The sequence below is a fragment of the Vipera berus genome, assembly GCF_964194415.1.
Source record: "Vipera berus genome assembly, chromosome: W".
NCBI lineage: Eukaryota > Metazoa > Chordata > Lepidosauria > Squamata > Viperidae > Vipera > Vipera berus.
In genome coordinates, this window is record NC_138210.1 from 69,406,104 (window position 1) to 69,424,464 (window position 18,361).

General features: G+C 38.6%; 2 protein-coding genes across 2 annotated transcripts; both read right to left on the bottom strand.

Annotated features, from left to right (window-relative positions):
- Nucleotides 1-4,408: 4,408 nt before the first annotated feature.
- LOC308676417 (olfactory receptor 6E1-like) lies at nt 4,409-5,356 on the bottom strand (the record flags this gene model as incomplete). Its single annotated transcript, XM_081342230.1, has 1 exon — nt 4,409-5,356. One exon carries the CDS (start codon nt 5,354-5,356, stop codon nt 4,409-4,411), a length of 948 nt encoding a protein of 315 aa, XP_081198356.1.
- A 4,689-nt stretch (nt 5,357-10,045) lies between these two features.
- On the bottom strand, nt 10,046-10,633 carry LOC308676419 (olfactory receptor 6M1-like; the record flags this gene model as incomplete). The annotated part of the gene is made up of 1 exon (XM_081342235.1): nt 10,046-10,633. The coding sequence occupies one exon, from the start codon at nt 10,631-10,633 to the stop codon at nt 10,046-10,048; it is 588 nt and encodes a 195-aa protein (XP_081198361.1).
- Between the last annotated feature and the right edge of the window lie 7,728 nt (nt 10,634-18,361).

Below are 18,361 nucleotides of genomic sequence, written 5' to 3' on the forward strand. Positions count from 1 at the left end.
TAGTTGCTTCTGTAGATAGTCTTTCCTTGCAGAATTGGGTCAACTCAACAAGGTTTCAACCACACGACCCTTTGTGGCACAATCCAGGAAGCCAAACTTAATTATAATTGGGGAAGTTGTGAAAAAGACACCAAGAAGACAACAATCCTGCCCCAGTTTCAGTGGTGGGATTCAGCCGGTTCGCACCAGTTTGGCAGAACCGGTAGCTAATTTTTTGTTGCCCAAGCCCAGTATGTACTTCTGAAAGTGGCATCCATACAGAGAACTGGTTGTTCACATATTTGAATCCCACCACTGCCCAATTTCTAAACCTGGACTTTCATATTTTTTTCTTGCAATATAGAGTTGAATAAAAGAGACAAGCAAAACATTCAAACTTCCTCAACGTTTTATGATCAAAATCTCCATTTCTGAATTGTCCCTGGAAATAAATAAGAATATAATTCTGATCTTTTCCCCTCCAGAATGTAAGTTCATTAAAGAAACCTAGCAAAAATGTTTCATAAGAAAAAAAATAAATAATGATCATTCTAAATAACAGAATAACAGACTTGGAAGGGACCATCTCCCTGTTCAAACAGAAAACCCTATACACTACCTTTTCAGACAAATGATTGTCCAATCTCTTCTTAAAAACCTGAAGTTTTGGACCACCCACAACTTTTGAAGGCAAGCTGTTCCACTGATCAATTTCTGTTAGGAAATTTCTCCTTAGTTCTAGGTTGCTTCTCTCCTTGATTAGTTTCCATCCATTGCTTCTTGTCCTGCCTTCAGCTGCTTTGGAGAATAGCTTGACTCCCTCTTCTTTGGGGCAGCCCCTGAGATATTGGAAGACTGCTATCACATCACCCCCAATTCTTCTTTTCATTAAGCTAGAAATAACAAGTGGCATTGTGCCTAGTCATTGTGTGGTGTATATGTAGCATGAAGTAGGCATTTGTAGTTTGCAAACCATAGTTTATGAATAGCATAATGTGAAACTTTCACCAATTGTAGCTTAATTTAAGAACAATAAAGTTGTGTGCAGTAGGTTTCACTAGTTATCTAGCATATTCCCATGTGAATATTGGACCTAGATATAATTTACATTTGCTTCCAAAACAGTTCAAGCATTACAAACCAGAAATTAACTAACTTCATATTCTACTTTGGAAGTGAGAAATCCATTTCTTAGTTTTACAAAGTAATATTTTAGCTCACCACTCTTGAGATTTACAAACATTAAAAAAAATGCAAAAACACTCAACCCTTGCAAACTACATACACTAAAATATTCACATTTTTTTCAAGATCCTTGTGATATTTATCATCTGAATCATGCCGATCAAATCAATATTCTAGATTATCAAGGTATTTTTAATATGGTTACAAATCAGAAGCAAAGCAAAAACATGCAACGTTTACTTGCTAATATATTTTTGGTTTGTCATAATATTTTTACCACTGGGAATCATATCAATCATTGTAAAATTCACATATTTTTTTCAGATCCTTATGCTGTTTTGTCATCTTATTTATGCTTTGCTTATTTTGCTTATTTCTGTAAGCAAAATCGACACAGTTTAATAATATAGAAAATAGCATTTACTTCTCTAGATTGGTAAACTATGTCTGTTTTGCTTTCAAATCAGAGGCAAAGCAAAAACATCTGTTAAAATATTACCCTTTAATTCAGTTTGTTGAGAAACATGGCATTTTCCATTCTTAGTACTTTGAGGACATGTCTTGTCTTCTTGGCTCACATATGTAACCCCTATGCAGTTTTGCTGCCTCATTCTATACCTTTTCATGGCAATGAAGACGGAAGCAACCTCTCATAAACAATAGAGCTAGTTACTGTTTTGAAGCAGCTAGCTATCAAATTTTGCTTCCTAAGTTATTTTTAGGATGCAAACTATTTTTCACTCCCTGCAATCTACATAAAAGCCATTTTCTAGTTGGTTAATCTATGTTTCACTATACCTACAAATCAAAGCGAAAGCATCTATTAAGATATTACCCCTTAATTCAACGTTTGGGAAGCATAGCATTCTCCATTTGTAGGGCTTTTGAAAAGAAGCCTTGTCTTCTTCACTCATGGATGTACCCCTTCTGAAATATCTCAGCCTTCATCTTTAACATCTTTCCATAACAATGAACACAGAAACAACCTCTTATACTCAATAGAGCTAGTTACAGTTCTGAAGCAAGTAGTATAAGAAGAATTCAAGACTGACTTGTGAAGATCCCTCAGGGACATCTCACTGCAAAGAAATGCTTTGCAAGGAATCTGTATCAAGTATTCTGTATCTCCTTCTACTGTTGATGTCAAACCCAAAGGCAGAGAAGACCATTGTGCGCATGTTCCAAGGGGTGTACAAATCTGTCTTCACTTCAGTTGAGGGTTTATTTGATTAGCCATTCAATTCAGATCTAATAATACAAATCAGTTCTCTCTCAATCAATTTTGAGCATTTCAAGCACACATTTACAAAACTCATTGAAAACGGTGGGAATCAAATGGACTTGGCTGTGTCTAATTCCATTGGCCAGTGGTAATAAAACTGTGCCAGTGGCACAGTGGATTCAGACAGAAAGTATTTGAGGGAGGATTCCAGAGCATCACAGAACATGATCAGACTCAGACGTCAATGTCCATTTCTGATCTGGACTCATAATTTCTTTTATTTAACTGTAGTTTTGCTTGCATGCTTGAGTCATTCAACAACTTCCCTCTGCTTTCAATCTTTGCTGGATATTTGGATACCAAAAAATGTTTATAAATGAGAACTATGAGTCATAGTGAGCAAGATAAAGGAAGGGAGGTGTTGTCTACCATCTTTCTCCAATATCCCAAAGCAACTTTGCATGAATTCTTGATAGGTCTTGAGAAACAAGATGCTATAATTTAAAAAGTCCATAATGCTGTGGTTTGGCTTGAATTAACCAACAAAACCTCTTAATTAGAAACTTGTTTTATTCATTTTATTTATTAAACCAAATTTGCTGCCCAGCTCACATTAAGGTGACTATGGGCACCTTACAAACATTACTTTCTATATTGGCAACATTCTCTAGCTCTAGATCTCATGTTTCATGCCTTCACTATGCATTTTCTGTTACATTCAGCTTTACCAATGGGAGCATTGCCTGCTAATATTCTACAATCATTGAGCTCCATTCCCCAGTTTAGTTATTCTACCCTGTGACAAACATCAAGAAAAATAGCTACATTTGCCATTATTGACTCCATAAGTAAATCAAAACCAAATATCTTATTGTATTGTATTGCATATGATCCACACAGTGCCAACTAATAAAACATACTTGAACCCGAGAAACAATCAGGAGATGGTGGCTGTATGTTCTGCTTCTGAAGATGGTAAGAACTTTGAGGATGCATTAGGTGAAGCTCCCATGTCTCCTAGGTCAGGGCTTTTCAACCTTTTCACCCGTTGTACCACTTTTAGGATATGGCAACATCCGAGTACTACCAGTCGCCTAGCAAGTTGTCAAGAACTGGATGACCAAAAAAAAAAAAGGGGGAAATGTGACGAAGTACTGGTAGTCCTTGACTTACAACAGTTCGCTTAGTGACTGTTCAAAGTTACAATGGCACTGAAAAAAGTGTCCCCCCCAAGCCACAGCTGAGCAAGACACCTGCCTGCCTGCCCGGCGGCACTCTTCCTCCTGTCCGAGGTTTTCATTGTTGTGAGCATTTCTGTTGAGGATTGGCAGTGGGGGTGGGGTGGGGTGTTTGGTTTTTATTCCCGTCGTCTGCTGGGTGGTTGCAGCAGGTTTTGGTCACTGGGACACTGTGACCATCATAAATATGAATCAGTTGCCAAGCATCTGAATGTAAATCACAAGAGCCTGGAGATGCTGCAACATTCCAGCTGATCGGCGCTTCTTCTGGGCTCAGCAGAAGCAGCAGGATCAGCACCGAGCTCCAGCTGGAGCCTGGCGCTGATGCTAGCACTTCTGCTGATCTCTGACAGCCCTGCAGCTCCAGCCGTCTCTCGCTCAGGCTTGTGTGGTGCTGCCACTGGTTCAGCTTATTCCCCTCCCTTGCTATCACTTTTCTCAGATGGCTGCGTACCACCTGCCAGGTGCCAATGTACTACAGGTGGTACCCGTACCACTGGTTGAAAAGCCCTGTTTTAGGTCACATAATGTGCAACCAGATGTGTTTTGTAAATGGACAACCAGGAGAGATGGGCACATGTCTTTTTCCATTGTTCTTCACTAGCAAAGCAATTTTTTTTCAGGGATTCGGCCATTGATGTCAATCAGATGTTTCCATTCTTGATTACCCCATCATCTATGCTTTCTCAAATCCCCTTGTATTGATTATTACATTTGAAGGCAGTACAATCCATTCCAAGAGATTAAATCTGAACATCTACTTCAGACCCTTAGGAATAGTAAATCATCTCAATTTTTTGGCAAAGCCAATCCTTTGTCTCAGTTCAGCCTTCAAAGCATCCTGCACTTGTCTGTTCCTCAAAGAGTACGTGATTGGGATGAGAAATGGAGTGATAACAGTATTCAGAAGAGCCACTATTTTGTTGTAGTCTAACCCGATGGTGCCTTTTGGCTTGATATACATGAAAATACAACTGCTGTAAGTGATAGTGACCACGGTCATGTGAGAAGCAAAAGTGGAGAAGGTCTTCTTCCTCCCAGTAGCTGATGGAATACGCAGAATGGTGGAAATGATTTTGACATAAGACACAATGTTGACACTTAAGGTCCCAAGCAGAGAGAATATGGCAACTACAAAATAAGTCATTTCTAGGAAGCTGGTGTCAACACACGAGAGTTTGATTAATGGTCCATTGTCACAAAAGAAGTGATTGATGATGTTGTTGGGACCACAAAATGGCATTTGAAAGAAAAGAATGGATGGAACTAGAATTAGTGAGAAACCCACAATCCAGCAACAAAGTACCAATAATGAGCAGATTTGTTCATTCATGATGGTTGTGTAGTGAAGAGAGTTACAGATGGCTATGTAGCGATCAACAGACATGATGGCCAGTAGGAAGAACCCAGTGGTGCCAAGGACCAAATAAAGAAATAACTGTATGAAGCAACCCGCTAAAGTGATGCTCTTAGTACCAGTAGCTATATTGACCAGTGCTTTGGGAATTATAGTACTCATATACCCAATATCTACCCATGCCAAATGTCGGAGGAAGAAATACATTGGGCTACAGAGTTGAACATTCACCAGTGTGATAATAACAATCAGCATGTTTCCTATTAATGTCAAAAGATAAATCACAAACAGGAGGAGAAAAAGGCTACCTTCAAGTGGAAGGTTGTCAGTCAGCCCCAACAGTATGAATTCTTTTATTGTGGTCCTATTTGCCATTAGTTCATTCCTAAAAACAGAGTGAAGAGATTAATTTCCAGATCCCCATTCTTCTTTTGATTGCATGTTTCACATGGGCATCAGCTTATCAGTTTCCATTCTTTGCATTAAAAATCAAAGAGGTTAAAACCTGATGCTTTGAATCAGACCATGATTCTTCTAATATGTTATTCCAAATAGGGCAATTCTTCACTGTAGTCTACTTCTGAGTGTGGTTAATCCAAGTTGGAGCTACAAGGGATCCCTCCATGTTTCCACCTGTCAAAAACAATTTATCCTTGTGGACATGCAAAGATCTGTTTCTGGATGATGATATTTTGGCTATCTCACCTTTGCTCAATGTTCTCCAGACTGTTCTTCTGAGATGGGTTCAAATTCTCTTTCAGTATTTTTACCTAAAATCAGTGGGAACAGATGAACGTTAACAGAATCAATGTGAACAGATAAGATGATCTGGGGGCTGAAGGTTAAAATACCTGCAGGAACTGGGTACATCTAGTCTAATGAAAAGAAGGGCTAGGGATGACATGATATCAGTGTTCCAATATTTAAGGGGTTGCCACAAACAAGTGTGTGTGGGGGGGGTCAAACTATTCTCCAAAGCACCAGAAGGCAAGACAAGAAACAATGGATGCAAACTGAAGAAAGAGAGAAGTAACTTAGAACTCAGGAGAAATTTCTTCGCAGTGAAAAAAATTAATCAGTGGAACAACTTGCCTTCAGAAGTTGTGGTACTCCAGTACTGAAAAAAGTATTGGAAAAAAAGGAACTATCAAATTTTATTCCTTTATTTTTGCAATGCCTAGCATTTTCACCCCTTGCAATCTACATATACAAGTATTCATATCATTTTTATGATGTTATGCTATTGTCTCATTTTAATGTCTGCTGCTAGAAGCCATTTTGTAGATGGTTTAAACTGTGTTTCATTATGCCTACAAATCAGAGGCAAAGCAAAAACATCTATTAAAATATTACCCCTTGATTCAGTGTTTGGGAAGCATAACATTCTCCATTCTCAGGGCTTTTGAGAAGATGCCTTGTCTTCTTGGCTCACAGATGTACCTCCCCTGCAATGTTTCTGTCTTTGTCTTCAATAACATGTCATGGCAACGAACACAGAAGCAACCTCTCATAGACACTGGAACTAGTTACTGTTCTGAAGCATGTGGTATAAGAGGGATTCAAATCTTGCTCGTGAAGATCTCTCAGGAGCAAAAAAAAATGCATTGCAGGGAATCTGTATCATTATTCTGTTACTAATGAAGGAGAATATTTGTAGCTCAGGGTTGACATGAGGGATCCTTGGTGCTCTCTGAGCTTGCTTGTTTCGTTGGAGACATTTCATTACCCAAACTAGGTAACATCATCAGTGCTAGTAAAGAGTGGGGTTTGCTGTCAGTTTATATTCTAGTGTAGCTTTGCTTCTGGAGAATTCTGGGAGTTGAAGTCCACAAGTCTTAAAGTTGCCATGGTTGAGGACCCCTGTTCTAGTGTATATTCTACTCCAGGGGTCTTCAAACATGGCCCTTTTATGTGTTGTAGAATTCAACTCCCAGAATTCCTCAGCCAGCATGCCTGGCTGAGGAATTCTGGGAGTTGAAGTCCACAAGTCATAAAAGGGCCAAGTTTGAAGACCCCTGTTCTACCCTATATTATAGAACCGAGGTGGCACAGTGGTTATAATGCAGTACTGCAGCTACTTCTGCTGACTGCCAGCTGCCAGCAATTTGGCAGTTCGAGTCTCACCAGCTCAATGTAAACTTAGTCTTCGATCCTTCCAAGGTTGGTAAAATGAGGACCCAGTTTGTTGGGGGCAATATTCTGACTTTGTAAACTGCTTAGAGCAGGGGTGTCAAACTGCCGGCCTGCGGGCCAGAGCGTCACGGAGAAACCGCGCCCATCCCATTGCTGGCGAAGGGAAAAAGTTCCGATACGTCGCGCGACATCATGTGATGTCGCGAGTTTGACATGTCTGGCTTAGAGAATGCTGTAAAGCACTGTGAAGCGGTATATAAGTCTAATTGGTATTGCTATTGCTAGTGGCTTGCCTGTCTGTGTTGGTGGGGATGGTCTCAGAGATTCTTTGATTGGGCTGTTGGCTATTGGCTTCATTGGCAGTTTCTTGATTGGGCTATTGTTTACTTGATTGTTGGTCTGATTTTAACCTTGGAGTTAATCTATGCCAGGCATGTCAAACTGCTGGCCCACGGGCCGGAGGCGTCATCCTGAAACCGCACCCACCCCACTGCTGGCAATGGGGAAAAAGTTGTGCTACGTCGCACGACGTCACATGACGTTGCGAGTTTGACATGCCTGATCTATGTTTTTTTGGGTGCTGATTGCTGATGGAGAAGTGCTTGGGTCTTTTTGCTTCTTTTTGGGCTGGGTGATAGTCCCTTTTGCATACTCTATAGATGTTGTTAATGTCTATATGTCTATTGAAAAGACATTAACAAGCACCTCTCCACCAGCAGCCAGCACCCAGATCAGCATAGATTAACTCCAATGTTAACATCAGACCAATAATCAAGTAAACAATACCCCAGGTATTACTAGGTAACTGAGGAGGTTACCTAGTTTGGGTAATGAAATGTCTGCAAGAAAAAGAACAAAATCAGAGAGCACCAAGGACCTCTCAAGTATTCTGTATCTGCTTCCTTTATTGATGTCAAACCTAAAGACAGAGAAAATCATTGTGCTCATGTTCCTCATACTTTATGCTTTGTTTTGTTCTCTGTCATGCAACATACCAAGGATTGTTGTGGTTTGCTTTTGACTTAACCTCTGTGAACCCAACCTCTGTGATATGTAACTATGATACAGGCTTTGTTACTTTTTGAAGCACACAGTGCAAAAAGGTGTTAGCAAAGTCAGGATGGGATGAGATTGGATTAAAATGGTATTGGGTTAGGTTGGATTGGATTGGATTGGAAGTTGGTTATAAAATGGGTGGCTATGTAAAAGTTTTAAATAAATAATTAGGCTGAATTAAAAAAAACATACCAAATTAATTTTCTAGTTGAATGCAGCTAGACCTCTTGACCATTCATGATTCCAATCTCACCCTCCCACTTCTTTCTGTGGGGGAGTTATTGTGGGAATTAGGTGTTTTTGCTGAAACACATAATTCCACAATACTGTCTTATGTTTTACTGTCTTATGTCTAAGGATATAGCTTATCTTTTCTATTACATTCTCTTATGGGTGTCTTATGATTAGATTACTTTGTTATTTGTATGTACATTGAGAGTTTATATACCAGAGACAAATTCCTTGTGTGTCCGATAAAACTTGGCCAGCAAAGCTATTCTATTCTATTCTATTCTATTCTATTCTATTCTATTCTATTCTATTCTATTCTATTCTATTCTATTCTATTCTATTCTATTCTATTCTATTCTATTCTATTCTATTCTATTCTATTCTATTCTATTCTATTCTATTCTAATTCTACCCTACCCTACCCTACCCTTATCCTATTCCTATTCCTATTCCTATTCCTATTCCTATTCCTATTCCTATTCCTATTCCTATTCCTATTCCTATTCCTATTCCTATTCCTATTCCTATTCCTATTCCTATTCCTATTCCTATTCCTATTCCTATTCCTATTCCTTTTCCTATTCCTATTCCTTTTCCTATTCTGTTCATCTGACTATGTGGCTGATGGGTCCTTTTCTTACAAAGCTAGGAAATAGTGGTGGAATAGCTGTCACACAAAGCATTGGGACATTCCTGTTTAAGGGAGGAGGGACATGATTGGAGAAATAATGAAAATAAGTGATCTGTTGAATCATGGGTAGTATATAATCCATCGGGAATGTCACAACATACTGTATGTAGAAAATATATCACCTTTTCTCCATTAGAAGCCTGCTATGATGAGTCAAAAGTCATTGATCTGTATCCAGACACAACACCTTACTTATTTCCTCCCAGCTTCCACAGTTGCATACCTCTAAATATACATCATTATTTGTTTATATTATTTCTGTTCTGTTCCCAATTTGCAAATATTTCTCATATAAGACTTAACTTATAATTAGGAAACAAATCAATTTATGTCAGCTGTTTTTTTTCCCTTAAATAATATTGATACTGCAACCCAAAATGATTTATTTTCAAAAGGATGGTGTGACAGTTTCACATTATTTGGATGAAAATAGTTCTGTTCGTTGCATACTTACACATATATTTGAAACTACATCACCAGTTACATTCCTCTAATAGTAACTTAGAAATTAAAAGCCAAGAAGAGTGAAAGATCAAACAAGAATGCTGAGATCTAAGGAACAGCCAAACAAGAATTCTAGTCCCAATAGAGGAGAATTTCAGTGCTAGTCTTCATTCAAGATCAGGATTACAACTAGAAATAGAAATGCAATGATTTCAAAGCATAAGAATGTACACAGATTGTTTCCAAGTCCCGAACAATCCAGCATAACATAAAAACTGCCTTTCACAAAATTTAACTCTGATGTAACTGTGGCCATGTGCATGCTGTTCTCCTAGTAGCAGCACAGAAGCCCTTTTTTATTGTGCTCGTCTGGAATGTATTTTTGAGATCCCAATCTAGACTACAGCAGTAGATGATAGTTCTCTTATCCATGTAGCAACAAACTCCAACTCTATGATGATTTGTTTGAGATCAGACAAGGTTGGTTAAATGTTTCCAATGGTTTCTTCTCACAAAATACATTTGTGCCTTTGCAAACAGTCTCGGAAAGCATCCTTGACCTTCTCATTCCTCAAAGTGTAAATAAAAGGGTTCAGTAGTGGGGTGACCACAGCAGTTAGAACTGCCACAGCTTTCTGAGCATCCTGAGAATGACTCTTGCTGGGCAAAGAGTACATGAAGATGGCACTGCCGTAGAAGATGGAAGCGACTGTTAGATGAGAAGCACAGGTTGAAAAAGTCTTCCCACGGCTGCCACTGATCTGCATGCTCAAGACAGTCACAATTATGTAGAGGTAAGAGATGACAGTTACACACAAAGAGCTGAGTAACACCAGAGGAGAGAGGGTAGATTCCAGAGTGAGGAGAGTATCTACATCATTGCAAGAAAGCTTTATCAGTGGAGCATAGTCACAGAAGAAATGATCTATAATGTTAGAGCTGCAGAAGGACAGTTGGCTCAGGAGAACAATGGGGCCAAAATTATTCATGAAAGCACCAATCCAGCACACCAATATCAAATTCACACAGACCCGTCCATTCATGATGATCGTGTAGCGCAACGGATGACAGATAGCAATGTAGCGATCAAAGGCCATTACGGCAATCAGGATGATTTCACAGGTACCAAGGAAGAAATAAGAATAGCACTGACTGATGCAGCCCAAGAAAGAGATAGATTTGTTCCGAGAAACTAGATCCATCATCATCTTTGGTGTGATTGTCAGAACAAAAAATATCTCCAAAAAGGAGAGGTTGCAAAGGAAGAAATACATGGGGCTTTGCAAGCGTTGGTCCATGCAAACCAGAGTGATAATCGTGAGGTTTCCAGCTAAGGTGAAGAAAAACACAACCAGAAGCAATGAAAAAAGGAGGAATTCCATGGGCCTAGGTAGTTGGAAGCCAATTAAGATGAATTCTGCCACTTGTGTTGTGCTATTCTGAGTCCTAGTTCTCATTGCGAATTTGCTGGTGGAGAAAAATCAAACAAAGAAACAACCCACGTCAGATTGGTGCCATTAGAAAATATGTATTTTGCCTTCTTCTCTTAAGTCCCAAATTCAAAACTGGAGACCTCTCACAAAAAAAAAGCCTCCTGAATTCAAGGGTTTGGGGTCTACTCCATCATGCCTCTTCTGATAGAAATGTACCAGCATTGAAACGACTTCTCTGAAGGAGCAGAAACTGAGAACTGACGGTCAACCTTCCTTCAAAATGTAACTCTGCAAAAGAAGATATTTTGGTTGGATCATTGTTTTTCAGTCACTGAATGTGTGGTTTTTAATAAAAACAAGAACTTGTTTTATGAAGGAAGGTGGCATTGCTGCTATTATGCGATATTCGCTCAAACTATTCTTTCCCATATTTCATGACCAAAGACTGTCTATAATATTAAAACTCTAGCATGAATGCCTTTATAGAGAAGTATATGAAGATACTTCTTTCTATAGAACTATATTAAGATACAGTACTGTATATAAAACTCTTCCCACAAAGTAGAAGGGGTCAAGCTATTCTCCAAAGCACCTGAAGACAGGACAAGGGGCAATGGATGGAAATTAATCAAGGAGGAGAAGCAACCTAGAACTCAGGAGAAATTTCCTGACAGTTAAAACAATTAATCAGTGGAACAACCTGCCTCCAGACGTTGTGAATGCCCCAACACTGGAAGTTTTTAAGAAGAGATTGGAGAAACATTTCTCTGAAATTGTATAGGGTTTCCTGCCTGAGCAGGGGGTTGGGCTAGAAGACCTCCAAGGTCCCTTCCAACTCTATTATTCTATTCTATTCTATTCTATTCTATTCTATTCTATTCTATTCTATTCTATTCTATTCTATTCTATTCTATTCTATTCTATTCTATTCTATTCTATTCTATTCTATTCTATTCTATTCTATTCTATTCTATTCTATTCCATTCCATTCCATTCCATTCCATTCCATTCCTATTCTACTCTAAATTCAATTCTGTTCTGTTCTACTCTACTCTACTCCACTCCACTCCACTCTAAATTCTATTCTATTCTATTCTATTCTATTCTATTCTATTCTATTCTATTCTATTCTATTCTATTCTATTCTATTCTATTCTATTCTATTCTATTCTATTCTGCTCCGCTCCGCTCCGCTCCACCAACACTGAGAGTTTCTACATAGGAGATAAATCACACACTTGGCCAAATGAAGTATTCTTTTAGTAATGTATATTCAACAAAATGTGTGGAGCTCAAAAGCACACTAGGAGAACATTGAGAGATCCATGTAGGAACTCTTTTAACTTACCACAAGTTGCTTTCAGTTCTTGTATTGGTACAAGTAAAACACACTGTCCATAAAAGACATTTCTTTTAAGTCATGCAGAGTTTGCAATTATAAGATGAAATCTCTTGGGTGACATTGATCTGAAAATAACCGTCCCCTCCTGTACTATCTTCCATCAATGGAGTTTTGCACATTTCTGCTTTGTGCTGTTGGTTATACTTTCTCGATTGACAGGCAGAATGATGCCTTCACCTAAAGCTTTTCTTCAGGCATGTATTTACTGAAGTCTATGTCTTCTGGAAGAAAGAACCCAACTGGTTCTCTGAAAGTGAAATTCTATATTATAAATCAATTTAACCATGAAAACATAATTGCTGAGGTTCTATGAATGACTCTCATCATCTGTGCTACAACACATAGCTTTCTGGATGGCATAGATTTCTGAATTATCATGGATAGTGAGGTTGTGCTGCTTATAATACCACTGGCAGGTAGTGTTAGAAGCCGTGGAGGACAAATGTGAACTAGAATGGTCCTTTTCCCATTTTAAGGTCCTCAGATCTTCTAGCTCTTCCTATGATATCCTATTGGCCATACCTGATATAAGTGATGGGAGGAAAAGGTCACCAGACTGATCATAATTCCTGGGGGCTTCCTGTTGCTACCTCTGAATCATGCATAGACAATTGCACAATACATGCTGTATCTGAAAGCATCACAAGAATCCTTCTCATATGGTGTACATGAACTGGGAGAAACTAGTGGACCCAAGAATGAATCTTTGGGATGATGATCAGTGAGAGGTCTAGCTTCCATCTGGAAGAAGAAAGGAAGTAGTGGAGCCTATTTTCATCTCCACCCCCCAAACTTTCAGCAGGAAGATCTCACGTGGTCACTTCCAATTCAGTCTTCTTTAGACTGGCATTCTCATGGCTGTGCCTACACATAGGATATGTTTTATTTTCCTCCATCCTGTGACACTTTTCCCCAGAAATGAACTTAGCAGATGATTAATTCCAAGGCAGCAATATCCCTCTTTAAGAATCAGTTAAATAAATCAGCATTTAAAAAGTATAAGTTGAGATACGTCCTTGGAGACATTTCTTAATAGGTTCCCCAGAGAGTAAAGTTTGTAAGTAAATTTATTCATTCTGGTGGCATCAAACTTTAATGATATTAGGCCTGATTTTCCCTGCTTGCAGTGCATGTATTCAGCTTCATAACAGCAGCGAAACCCAGGCAGGATATCCAACCAATACAGTCAACGGATGTGACACAAATCTACAACCACAGATGAAAAAAGTTGGTCTCATTTTTTCCATGTTCTTGAGATTTCACTGAGAAGATCATCAAAATTGAGGTGGCTGCAAATGAGGACACAAACAATAAAAAATGAATGAAAGCTACTCTCATCAACAGTGTATAAAATCAATGTCTATTCTGGGATGGTGGACTTTAACACCATGATATGTAGGAATCCTTAGTGTTGAAAAATAAGGACAAATACCTAAGAAAAGATAGAATGCACTGGTAATGTGGATTTCTTAAGAAAATAGACTTTGGGGTAAAATATGGGTAGGAGATGGTGCTCTAGCTACTGTATACACTTTTGACTGTTGTTTTGAAACAATATAATTTACTGGGATATGTGATCCTATTGAAAAACACGTCAAGATGGAATCCAGAAAGATATCCTTCATATTCTAAACGTGGACAATTACAAGTTTATCTGCTGAAACAATCTGGAATTCTGATAATCTATTCTGAAGTTTCAGGGTGTGTTGAAATTCTAAGAATTCATGCTGCAAGACCCTTCAGACTCCTATTGGACATGGAACTGAACTCTCCCAACATCACAGAGGTGACTGAGTTTATCTTAGTTGGCTTCCAACTTTCCAGGACCTTGGAATGCTTCTTGTTTTGGATGTTCCTGTTGATTTTTCTCCTCACATTAACTGGGAATTTCACCATCCTCGCACTGGTATGCATGGACCAACGCCTCCAAACCCCCATGTACTTTTTCCTCTGCAACTTGTCTCTTCTGGAGACTCTCTTTGTCTTGACGATCTGCCCAAAGATGCTGGTAAGCCTGATTTCTTTGAACAAGGCTATTACTTTTGGGGGATGTATTGCCCAATGTTATTTCTACTTCTCCTTGGGTACCTGTGAGTGCATTCTTATTGCTGTGATGGCCTTTGATCGCTATGTTGCTATCTGCTACCCACTCCGCTATGCCATCATCATGAGCAAACATCTCTGTGTCTTCTTGGTTTTGGGCTGCTGGACTGGGGGATTCCTTCTCCTTCTCATTCCACTGTTCTTCCTTCTCAGTCTGTCTTTTTGTGGCTCTAACCGCCTTGACCATTACTTCTGTGACTACGCCCCAATTATAAAGCTTTCTTGCAGCCAGAACATCCATTTCCTTTTGGACTTTGAAATAGCTTTCTCCTTAATGGTGCTGCTCACATCCTTATCTGTCAATGGGGTCTCCTACCTCTATATTATTTCCACCGTGCTACGGATGCATTCCACCAAAGGCCAGAAGAAGACCTTTTCCACCTGTGCTTCCCACATTACAGTAGCTACCATATTCTATGGCAGTTCCATCTTCATGTACTCCTTACCCACCAAAGGACGTTCGCGGGATGTGCAAAAATCCGTTGCACTTGTCACTGCAGTTATTACTCCATTATTGAATCCTTTTATTTATACTCTGAGAAATCGGAAGGTCAAGGACGTCTTAAAAGATTGTCTAAAGAACTCATTTCCGCGTTGAGAAGAACAGCACCATTTACACCCATCTGCGTTTAGCAAGCTTTATTTTAGGGTTGCAGAAATTGATTGAAAACTAGTTTATGCATGGATAGTATATAGGAAATTGGATTCATATTTGTAGGTCTGGTAATTTCTTTTCCTTTTTATAAAGTAAAGGTAAAGGTTCCCCCGCACATGTGTGCTAGTTGTTTCCAACTCTAGGGGCCGGTGCTCATCTCCATTTCAAAGCCGAAGAGCCAGCGCTTGTCTGAGGACGTCTCCATGGTCATGTGGCCGGCATGACTGGACGCCAAAGGCGCACAGAATGCTGTTACCTTCCAACCGTAGTAGTCCCTATTTTTCTACTTGCATTTTTACGTGCTTTCGAACTGCTAGGTTGGCAGAAGCTGGGATGAGTAACAGGCACTCACTCTGCTACGCGGCAGAAATTATATATATAATTTCATGTTTTCCTTATTTTGGTGTTCAGAACATTCTAATGACATTACAGTAATTCATTTTAAATGAATTTGCATTTTAGCTATGGCAATTTGTCTGCATTTTTGTGTATTGACTTTTAAATCCATATATTTAATGTATTGTATATATTTACCTTATTCTGACATTCAGAATGACCTAACGACATTGCCATCTTCTCAATGGATGGGAATAGAACAGCGCATCAATGTAAGACATAAAGAATATAAAAAGAGATTTCATCCGAGATCAATGGGAAGCACTTTGCTTTGACAGATTAGTCTTCTCATCACACTCTTCCTGGACAGCAGAGAAATTTTGGAGTATGTACACAATAATTTGTTCTGCCTATAGTTCTGTATCCATGGTAGAATATTTTTGTTTCTGATTTCTACAACAAAAGGCTGTCATTTATATCTACTTAAAAATAATAATAATGAGGTCAGTGAATCATCATGGATTTCATTTCAAGGGAACAGGTTTTGGACTCTATGTGAAGGTGTCATCTTAAAAAGAAAGAGTTCCTCAAGAAGCTTCACAAAACTGGCTTCAGTTCTAACGCTTAAGTAGAGCAAGTCAAATCAAGGGGGCAGAAAAAATGACTTATATCCATCAAGACCAAAGGGTCTGATTTACAATTAAATCTTTAATGAATTCTGCATTCTTTTTTTTTATTAAAGATTTTTACAAAAACAAAATTTTACAATATATCCCCAAATCCCTCCCACCCCAAACCCACCCACTTCCCCCCCCCACTTCCCAGAGCTAAATACAGGATTATAGTTACAATAATCATATTCTAAATAAAAATTATGCATAATATACAATTAACCAAATTCATAATGCGCTTTAACTCTCTTTTAACATAACTACAAACAACGTACCAATAACAATATCCCACTAAAATCTACTCATAAGCTAAATGATACTTTTTAGTCCCATATTTGTTTTGAATATAATTTATTCATCTCCTCCAAACTGAAATATATCTTTCCTGTGAATGATCCTTCAGATAAGCAGAAATCTTAGACATTTCTGCAAGATTCGAAACTTTAAACACCCATTCTTCTACAGTGGGCAAAATTCCAATATTGTCCCACCAGTAACCGTGCTGCCGTTATCATGTTCAACATCAAGTTAGTTTCTTTAACATCACAATCTACAACAATGCCCAATAAAAACAATTGCGGGGAAAACTTTATCTTTATCTTAAAAATCTTTTGAATGTTCCACCAAATTTTAATCCAAAAAGCTTTTATATTTCTACAAGTCCACCACATGTGAAAATAGGTAGCTTCTAAACTACCACACCTCCAACATTTAGACTGTAGATTAGGATACATGTTGGACAGCTTCTTGGGATCCAGATGCCATCTATAAAACATTTTATAAAAATTGAATTCTGCATTCTTGATAGAATTTACATCTGCTGTAACTCCTTAGATCAGAACGAGTAAACCTGGGATCCAACTTAAACTGCTTGCACCACAACTCACACTTAATGTCACGGGAGAGAACTTTTTCACATTCAGGAAGAAAAGCTTTTCAACCATTTTTCAACCATGAATAATTGCAGAGGTTATAATAGATACTATAGGAAGTTTTCCCATCCATTAATAAGAAAGTCTGGTGGTTGGTTTTTGTCCTACTCAAAAATAAATGATGTGAAGACTTTGGTGGTTTGATATGCTTATTTTTCTTCTCAATGAAAAATGGGTAGGAAACTTGATCTTGTACATTTTCACTATTGTCATGTTTCATATTGGAAATTTTGTGGCTCCAAAGGTCAAAAATGGGGCACGCTATGGATTTGGGGAGGGCTGAAAATATAAGATTTAGTTGCAAGATAATCTTCAGCCTTCCACCACAACCTCAAAGCAGAGATCTGATCTGTATAAATGTCTTCGTATTGCTTCCATTTGAACAAACCTCCCCAGCAAAGAGTAAAGGAAAATAATTGTTAGTCTGCAGCTAAGCCTGCATTGAAGTTGAGTTGCTCCACTCACAGTTTATATATTGCTATAAGGATAACAATAATATTAGACTCCAATAGAGATATTGATATGTTCAAGTGATCTTCTGCATTAAAAAAAAATAAGTGTGTCCAATAAAGGGTTGTTGTTGTTGTTGTTAGCTGTGAAGTCATGTCCAACCCATCACGACCCTATGGACAACGTTCCTCCAGGGCTTCCTGTCCTCTACCATCTTCTGGAGTCCATTTAAGCACACGCCTAAAGCTTCAGTGACTCCATCCAGCCACCTCATTCTCTGTCGTCCCCTTCTTCTATTGCCCTCAATCTTTCCCAGCATTAGGCTCTTCTCCAGTGAGTCCTTCCTTCTCATTAGGTGGCCAAAATATTTAAGTTTTAGCTTCAGGATCTGGCCTTTTAAAGAGCAGTCAGGGTTGATCTCCTCTAGGACTGACCGGTTTGATCGCCTTGCAGTCCAAGGGACTCGCAGGAGTCTTCTCTAGCACCGCAGCTCAAAGGCCTCAATTCTTTGGCTCTCAGCCTTTCGTATGGTCCAACTTTCAGTGCCATACATTGCAACCAATAAAGGGTAATAGAATATAATTGGTAAATATAGAGAAAAATGGTAAAATAGAGTAAAATGGTAAAAAAAGACTGTTGCTTCTTTAAAGATGGATTCCTTTAAAATACAACCTATATATTTCATTTTTATAAGTAGCTGATATACAATTGAGTATTTGATATACTATTATTAGTTTATTGAGCCTGCAGTGTGTGGCAGCAGCCAAAAAAGCTGATACAGTCTTTGGTTGTATAAACGGAGGAATAGAATCAAAATCACGTAAAGTATTAGTATTGCTTTAT